This window comes from Quercus suber, unplaced genomic scaffold (genome assembly GCF_002906115.3).
Source record: "Quercus suber isolate HL8 unplaced genomic scaffold, Cork oak 2.0 scaffold_485, whole genome shotgun sequence".
In the NCBI taxonomy this organism is placed as follows: domain Eukaryota; kingdom Viridiplantae; phylum Streptophyta; class Magnoliopsida; order Fagales; family Fagaceae; genus Quercus; species Quercus suber.
Genome location: NW_027069935.1, coordinates 412,356 through 418,355, shown reverse-complemented (window position 1 = coordinate 418,355; position 6,000 = coordinate 412,356). Strand labels below are relative to the sequence as shown.

At 36.6% G+C, this 6,000-nt stretch overlaps 2 protein-coding genes across 2 annotated transcripts; both read left to right on the top strand.

Annotated features, from left to right (window-relative positions):
- Window positions 1-308: 308 nt before the first annotated feature.
- On the top strand, window positions 309-1,112 carry LOC112031092 (fasciclin-like arabinogalactan protein 12). The gene has a single exon (XM_024063773.2). The coding sequence runs from the start codon at window positions 309-311 to the stop codon at window positions 1,110-1,112; it is 804 nt and encodes a 267-aa protein (XP_023919541.2).
- A 2,627-nt stretch (window positions 1,113-3,739) lies between these two features.
- LOC112031093 (fasciclin-like arabinogalactan protein 12) lies at window positions 3,740-4,844 on the top strand. Its single transcript, XM_024063774.2, has one exon. It carries the CDS (start codon window positions 3,923-3,925, stop codon window positions 4,814-4,816), a length of 894 nt encoding a protein of 297 aa, XP_023919542.2. The 5' UTR covers window positions 3,740-3,922; the 3' UTR covers window positions 4,817-4,844.
- The last annotated feature ends 1,156 nt before the right edge of the window (window positions 4,845-6,000 follow it).

The window sequence follows — 6,000 nt, the reverse complement described above, 5'->3', positions numbered from 1 at the left end:
CCCAATGTTTTTCCCGACTTGCCAAGCAAACCAAACGGCAAATAAAATCTCTCTCTCATTCTATCCACTCATCCTCTTATCTCTCACAGAAAGATGAACTGCAAACATCTAAGGTTTTGCAACTGAGATTTGAGTTCTTTAAAGTTTTAACTAAGATTGTACCCTTTCACCTAACTTCATTGTCTCCAAGGCTTTATAAAAAGCCTCTAATTCCTCTCTTCAACACATATCAAACACACTACAGCAAGTACCACTCTTGCATTAGCAAACTCGCCAAACAAAACACAGCTCACTATACATACATACAAATGGCCAAACAAGCTCTCTTCTCACTCTCACTTCTACTTGTTTTACTCTTCCACTCTACCTCCACTTTGGGCCAGCCAGCTCCGGCCCCAAAGCTGCCTGCTGTGGCTCCGGCTGGACCGGCTCCACCCGGGCCCCCTGATGTCGCTAAAATCCTTCAAAAGATTGGTGGGTTCACCATCCTAATCCGCCTCTTAAAGAGCACTGGAGTGTCTGATCAACTCAAAGGGCAGCTCAACGATTCAAACATTCGTTTCACCCTTTTTGCTGCAAACGATAACGCATTTGCCAGCCTTAAAGCCGGCACTCTAAACTCACTCAATAACGAAGAAAAGGTCCGACTTGTACAGTTTCATATCTTGCCCACTTATTATACTTTGCAAAACTTCCAAACTGTGAGCAACCCATTGCGAACACAAGCAGGAGATAACAAACCTAGTGATTACCCACTTAATGTGACCAGTATGGGAAACCAAGTAAACATTTCGACTGGCCTTGTCAATGCCACAGTGAGTGGTACTCTATATTCGAATTTTCAGCTTGCTATTTATCAAGTAGACAAAGTGCTTCTTCCTCTTGACCTTTTTGTTCCAAAGGTTCCATCACCAGCTCCAGCACTGGCTCCCGCCCCGGCTATAATCAAGCCTAAGCCGAAGAAGACGCCGATAGCAGCCAGTCCAAAGACCAGTACTACTACTACTGCTACTCCTACAGTGGTTGTTAATTCTGGTGCAGAGAGTCTGGCAACTCATGGAATATTGGTGCCCATTGGAGTTGCGGTTTTCATTGCAGCATTGTATTTGTGATACAAAAAAGTGACAATATATGCATCAGCTGGATATGTTTTGGGTGTGTAAATCGTCTATTGGTTTACGATTTTGTTGAGTTGGATTTGAACGCTCGTCGTTGTCACTGAGTGCTTTCGAATAATTGCTGTCTATCCGTGTATCGGTACTGTAAAGGTTGAATTGTACGCTATTGTTTTTTTAATAAATAATTTTTTTTGTACCCTCTCATATTCAATTAAATTTTTGGTTTAAATCATATATTCCAATTTACTTAACTAATAAAATTTCTTATTATTGAATAAGAGATTAAGAGTTTAAACCTCACATAGAAAAAAAAAATCAGATTGATGTCTTGGATTGGTGATAAAGAACAATTATCATAGAGTGAATACTATAAATTAAAATTTTATCATATCTATATATATAAAAAAAGAAAATTTAATCAATTAATTCAATTCTTATTCAAAACAGTTAATTTACCACAACATTCAAATCAATTTTCATGGAGGTACTATGTAGGTTGGTATAAAAGGAAATAAAAATACAAAATCTAAATATCCCTAGTTAAAATTGTGGTTTAACTTTTTGTTGATAACTAAAACAATCAAGAATCAAATCTAAATTGAAATTCTCAATAATATCCCTTTGAGATTTGAAAAGACTTCTTTGACCACTACACATCATTGGTGTGATGGTCATTCTATAAGAATAAATGCTTATGAGATGTAAGTTGGGGGTAAGAGCTGGAGTTCAAGTCTCTAAGATAGAGCTTCATACATATATATACTTAGATTAGACTAGAGTAGAATTTTTATCTTGTATAAAAAAGAAAAAAGAAAAAATAAAAAAGAAAAAAAAGATCTCTTTGGAAATTGAAGTTTGAGTATCATAATCCCAAATCTCATTACTTTCTAAATTGTCAACATCTTTTCTTTAAGAGAATGTATTAATATTTCTCAACTTAGTTTTACATGCAGTATACAATTGAAATCAAATATATGGCTTTTTTTAGCCTTATTGAAAGTCTCCTATATAAATAATTATTAGTGAATTGTTTATTTGGGGAAGGCTTCCCCCTATAGTGATTTTTCCTAATTTTGATAGTTTTACATGATTTTTCACTTTATCACCATATTGTTGTCTCTTGTGTGATTAATTAAATTGGATTGGTGACACCACATGCCATAAGGTCGATATGTTTTAATTGGCTAAAACAAAATTATTTAATTAAGATAATTGGACTAAATTGATTAATTCCATAGCATAATATACAACAGGGGTCTAAATAACCTAACACATACAATCCATGTAAGTCATAAGAAAATAAATTTTTTTCCCGAGTCACAAGACTAATATAATCACAGATAGTGAATTTGAAATAAGTTGCGTGAGTAAACCATATACACATGGTTTTTTGAATTATCACCTATTGTCAAGGAAGAAAGCTATCCAAATCTTTTGGGAAAAAAGCTTTTTTCTTGATTTTAGGTAAGGGAGAGAAACATCCCCTTTATGTTTTATTACTTATTAGACAATGATTAGAATTTAGAAGTTAGATGAGGACATGAGAAGATAGCAGCATCGCTTTTTTTTTTTTTCTTTCATGTAAAAGAATCTAAGATAATTCCCTCTACCCCACTGATGGTTAAAAAACAAAAACAAACTAGAAGCCAATGACAATGACCATTACAAGACACCTAAAAGTTACATGAGTTTACATATCATGAATCCCGACAGATCACACCAATAACAATGACCGAATTATATATATCACAGGGTAGTTTATTAGAAGCTTGGGGAAAAAAAAAAAAAGAGTTCCTGCAAGGTACATGAAGGAAATATGTAATAATCATGCGGTGCCCTACAATGCTTTCCTTATCATGATATTATCACAAACCTTGTGACCCAATCCAAACTATCCGAGCCCAGGATTTGGGAAGTTTACAGTCTGCAATTGGAATCAATTCTGGCAAGCTCATTAACCCGTTGCTAAACAAGCATTAGAATTGATTGCACTTACATTTGGGTTGAAATGAGATTGGCATGGTCTAGCCAGTGTCAGTGAAAGGGTGATTAAAAATGGGGAATTCTAGCTAGTTGAGGATTGGGAATTGTCACATTAATCAAAGCAAAAAAAAAAAAAAAAAAAAAAAAAATTGAAATTTGGATATGTAGTTGGAAATGAGTTGAACCTTAATTATGATTAGAGTCTCAATTTTTTACTCTTTAAAAACTGGAAACAGAAGTTTTAACTCAAAGGACAGCCCATTACAAGTGTTGAATTTTACTCTGTTTGAGGAATAAACCAAAACTGGGTAACAAATTTGATACAGGACTTTACTATCTTTTCTTTTCAACTTCCTTCATAAGCTTGTGGCAAACAAATGAGTTTCATAGCCAAGAATAATTATCTGTGATTGTGAAAGCAAAAGATATGACAAGAATCTTTATTTTCCCGCACACACAATAGAGACCCCCTCTCTTTTTCCTGCCTTCCCAAGCAAACAAGTTGCTAAAACAACAAGATCTCTCACTTTATCCTTTCATTCCTGCACCTTTCCAAGAAAGATAAGCTGCAAAGAGTTAAGGTTTTCTAACTAGACATTCCTCCACCTTTCCAAGACAGATGATCTGCAAATCACTAAGGTAATTCGTAACTAGAAGTGTACCCTTCACCTAATTGCAATGTCTCCCAGCCTTAATAAAAGCCCTCTCTTCCCTCCCACACATATCAAACACTCCTGCAAGTGCAAGTTCAAACCCCACTCTTTCATTTCAAAACATCCCAAGTAAAATTCAGTTCTCCCCACAATAAAAGAACCTCAAAGATGACAAAACAGGCTCTCTTCTTCTCCCTATCAATTTTACTTGTATTACTCTTCCATTGCATCACAACTTTAGGCCAGCCCGCCGCAGCACCAGTCCAGCCAGCAAAAGCACCAGTTCAGCCTGCAAATGCTCCAGTCCAGCCTGCCACTCCACCAGTAGTTCAGCCTGCCAAGGCCCCAGCCCCAGTCCAGTCTGCCAAGGTCCCGCCCACAAAGAAAGGTGTCCCCGATGTCACCAAAATCCTTGGTAAGGCTGGTGGGTTCTCAGTCTTTATCCGCCTCTTAAAAAGTACCGGAGTGTCTGACCAATTATACGGCCAGCTCAACAATTCAAATAATGGGTTTACCATCTTTGCTCCTACTGATGCTGCATTTTCCAGCCTCAAAGCGGGCACTATAAACTCTTTGTCCGACCTACAAAAGACCCAACTAGTACAATTTCACATCTTAAACACAGTAGTTACTCTGTCGAATTTCCAAACTCTGAGCAATCCAGTGCCCACAGAGGCCGGAGATGCTGGTGAGTTCCCACTAACCGTGACCACTGCTGGCAACCAAGTGAACATCTCTTCTGTTCTTGTTAATACCACGTTGGGTGGAACTGTGTATTCGGATAACCAGCTTAATATTTATCAAGTGGATCAAGTGCTTCTTCCTCTTGACATTTTTAATCCTAAGCCTAAGCATAAGGCACCAGCCTCGGCACCAACACTGTCAAAGCCTAAGTCTTTGGACAATGGTGCTGGTGCAGATACAGATGCAGATGCAGACACTCCTTCTGTTGCTGCAAAAGTGGATGAGTCTGGAGCACTGAGTCTCAAGAGGCATGGAAATGAAATATTGATGTCCATTGGAGCTGCTCTGGTTGCATTCGTTGTCACGAAGGGACTTTGATGGTGTAAATGTATTTGCTTGAAATTCTTAGGTGTGTTCCAACTGTCTCGTGCCGTATGATTTTGCTGAGTTGGGGTGAACGGTCGTAATCTACACTGAGTGCTTTCATATGATTGCCATCTTTCCCGGTCCAATATCTTTAATGCTAGTTTGTGATGAGAACTATTGATGTTAACGCTTTATCTTGATTTTTATTTATTTATTTATTTCTTTCTCTTGTCATTTTTAAGTTCCAATTTCTATGTGCTTCAGAATTTTCAAGGATTTTTCAAGACTTGTCTCTATGACACTGAGAGCATTATTTGAATTCTTGTGATCAAATCTATTCTACATTTGCTTTTTGGGTTGCAAACCTTCTCTTAACAATGACTTGTTTTTAGAAAATATATTTCTAAAATTTCAACAAGATTTCTAGCAAGTATTACACGAACTACAGCCAGCAGTCGCTATCCCTCTAGCTAGGAAATGCTCCCATGGCAACACCTATCAATATACTCAAGACACACTCTAAATACAAGAACATTCCATTCTTTGATGGGGAATAGGGGATGATGAGTAAGTTGGATTTTATTGATTGGCTCTTGATGTGGAAGAGTATTTTGATTATTGGGAAATCTATGACGAAGAAAATGTCAAACTTGTTTCTAATAAATTGGACAGAGAAGTAGAGGAATGGTGGGAAGAAATTCAAATTGATAGAAAGCGTTGAGGTAATGATCATCCAATTCGCTCTTAGCAAAGAATGAAAAAGGTGTTAGTTGATTTTTGGTTTCTGCATGATTATTATGATATACTAGATTTTACAAGTGTTAATTATAGATCTGCATATTCATATGAAAAGGAATATATAAAGTCCATATTTTTAGGTTGGCAATCAAGAGTAAATTGTAACCTTTAGAACTTAGTTTTGTCTAGTGGCTTAGTCTAGAACTATTCTGGAATAAGACAACTGAAGTTTTGCATAAATGATGACTCAAGAAATATGGAAAAGATAAGTGTAGAAAAAAGACTCACTTATCTCGATCAATCGAGGTGCAAAATGTCGACCGATTGAGATTCATGTAGATATGTATTCTCACTTTCTTTCTCAATCATTGGATCTAGGTTTTTGATGGATCTTAAGGATATTTAAATGAAAACCCTAGAGCACATTTTTACACATTCAAGTGAGCAGTGTTTTGTAT

Bases quoted from the DNA above. Each gene is read 5' to 3' on its own strand.
- LOC112031092 (XM_024063773.2), top strand. From the start codon at position 309: ATGGCCAAACAAGCTCTCTTCTCACTCTCACTTCTACTTGTTTTACTC.
- LOC112031093 (XM_024063774.2), top strand. From the start codon at position 3,923: ATGACAAAACAGGCTCTCTTCTTCTCCCTATCAATTTTACTTGTATTA.